The 2,880-nt window shown below is 23.2% G+C and overlaps 1 protein-coding gene across 1 annotated transcript in view; it reads left to right on the forward strand.

Moving 5' to 3' along the window:
• The window catches only part of LOC108692844, a 22,637-nt gene that overhangs the window by 12,291 nt on the left and 7,466 nt on the right, over positions 1 to 2,880 (forward strand). The window contains 1 exon segment of the mRNA XM_018201349.1: positions 2,386 to 2,747. Within this exon segment, the coding sequence (XP_018056838.1) occupies positions 2,386 to 2,747 (362 nt within the window).

Consider the following 2,880-nt stretch of genomic DNA (forward strand, 5'->3'; position numbering starts at 1 on the left):
TTATAGCATTATTATTAATTATTATTACAGATGTCGATTTGGAAGAGAATAGATACAAAATAATAATCATTTTGTAATAAAATGCTAGCTAAAATAAAAGTTTTTTATTTAAAAGTTATTATTACTTAAAATAAAAACATTTTTGCAATACAAAACATTGTAGATTCCCAGTATTTTATATTATAGATAATTCTATTGTATTAACATATTAATATTGTAATCTTTCACATTTTATGACTTTTCCATTTTTATCAGAATTTTTTGATGGCAAAAACATGCACATACTTATTGTTCCGGTTTAATGGCAATTATATAAAAATCATGGGACAAACGATGAATTTGTATAGGTATATGCAAATATGTGACAAAAACCTTTTAAAAAAATTTTGATTTGCTCTAAAGATTTTGATATATTATCAAATATTTGAATATTATATCGTCGGACAATATTTAGCACTGCAAATAAGAAATCATATTTCATTTCTCCCTTTTCAATCTGTTAATTAATCATTTATACAATAATCAAGTGCATAACTAAATGTTAAAAAATCTTGAAAGAATCGAATTCAAGTAACATCTTCTTGACAAATACTTATACACAAAATTTTTTCTCAAAACGTGAGATTCTCTTAAAATAAACTCTTAAAATAAACTAAATAATATGTAATTTTATTATGTTATTTTTTATATTTATATTTACATTAAATAATTTATATTAAATAATTATTATTGTTCAATTACTTTATATATATATATAGAGAGAGAGAGAGAGAGAGAGAGAGTTTCCCATATTCAATTGTTTATAATTCAAGGACTCTATAGCCGGTATTCATAATCGGTTCTTATAAGATTGTCTTAAATAATATTTTAAGAGCTAATACACAATTCGATTTGTTTGGGATTCATGACATATTAAAACTGTAATCAGGATGATCCTAAATATAAGATTCGACAATAATTTATTAATGTCGCCTTATAAGTCTCAACATTTATTGTCGAAAACAATTCATAGTTCAAACTTTAGTAAAGGTCATCTTTATATTGACACGTACGACATATTCACAATAACGTCAGAGACAATGTAATCATTATTCGGGAATCTTTCGAGCAAATCCATCGCGCAGATATGCTGAAGTGATATTAAAAAATCGATAATTGTAATTAATCAATTATAATTAATGCGAATTAACTGTGCTCTTATCTGCATAAATGTGTAACATATAAAGTAAGTCATAAAAAATAATATTTTTTTAATTCTTTATTATTTTTATTCTTTAAAGTAATGTTATTTCTTATATTATGTTCTTCACATTTATTACATACATATATATATTTTTTAAAAATACTTTATAGAAATGATAAAAAGAAAGTATTTATATAAATACTTATATTGTGCAAAAATAATACATAAATAAGAGCTTTAAAATACTTTTTTTGTATGTGTATAATTCCATTAATAATTTATTTTACAAATAAATTAAAAATTAATTCAATCAATATTTTTATTTTTTTGATTAATTTGAAAACTGCAGAAACATAACAATTATAATTTTAAAATTCTATGTAATCCTTCTATAAGAATAAAATCTTTCTTCTTAAGAAAATCTTAGTAAACGATAAATATTAGGTGAAAATACCAAAATAGTCAAATCGAATCAAGAAACAGATTTAAACTTTTTGTTCTTTAAATAATTCTCAATAACTAAACAATTCAAATCTTAAACAAAAATATAGAATGCCTTTTTCGTCCATTTCTCGCGATAATGTTCTGAAGAGTTTATGTTTCTGAAGAGCATATGTTGATTATTTAAAAACTGTGCTTGTACTCGCAATCATGATCGTATAATGTAATTATAAGCACATCATTGTAGAAAGATTTTATTTGCTATCGTAAATTTTCACTGACCGCTCTAATAGCCCCGCTCTACCCCAATATGTTAACGTCTTTTTAATTTTGGTAGGAAATATTCATTATAGATAAATATAAACACGCTACATAGATGTCTAAAATTATCTTTTAAATGAAATAAATCAATTTTTTATTTTCTTTTTTAAGAAAAAAATCCTATGAAAAAGATAATAAGATAAATTAATTACAAATCGAAGTATACTCAATAAATATTAAATACATGTGATTCTTATAATAAAAAAGTGCAAAAATTATTTTTTTTAATTTTTTTTATTTTTATATATAAATTCATATTAAATTATAACAATAATTTTGTATTGTTTTATTTTTTTCTTTAACGAACAATCGCAGATACGTAAAAAGAGGGATTCGATATGGGATTTCTAAAATTGTTATTAAATATTTTAATATTGGCCATAAGAACGATTCCTTGCATCAGTATAAAACATTTAGAAATTATTGATCGATTACCAAAGAATACGATACCAATTCGATATAACATTCATCTAACAACGTATCTCAAAGAAGGCAACTATACTTTTTACGGTGAATCCAATATCAATATCAAAATTCGTTATGCATCATCAATAATAAGCTTACATTCAAGAGAGTTAGAAATAATTGAAACGTTGACAACATTGATTAATGACAACGGTACGATTTATAAACCAATGAAACATACTCATAACAATGTAACTGACATTTTGACACTGTCTTTTAATGATGTACTATCGTCCGGTCTGTACATCCTGAATATGAAATTTATCGGTTATTTCTCAGAACCTTCCGAAAAACTGGGTTTTATAAAATTTTCGTACATAGACATTGAGGAAAAAAAGTAAGTAAATATTAAAACATAAAAATATATTTGCAAATACATATAATAAACAGCTTTTGTTATTACTTTCTTATGCTTTTATTACTTTTCCATACATAAAAAGGTTTTCCAGTAAAACATAATTATAATATAC

This window comes from Atta colombica, unplaced genomic scaffold (assembly GCF_001594045.1).
Source record: "Atta colombica isolate Treedump-2 unplaced genomic scaffold, Acol1.0 scaffold83, whole genome shotgun sequence".
Classification (NCBI taxonomy): domain Eukaryota; kingdom Metazoa; phylum Arthropoda; class Insecta; order Hymenoptera; family Formicidae; genus Atta; species Atta colombica.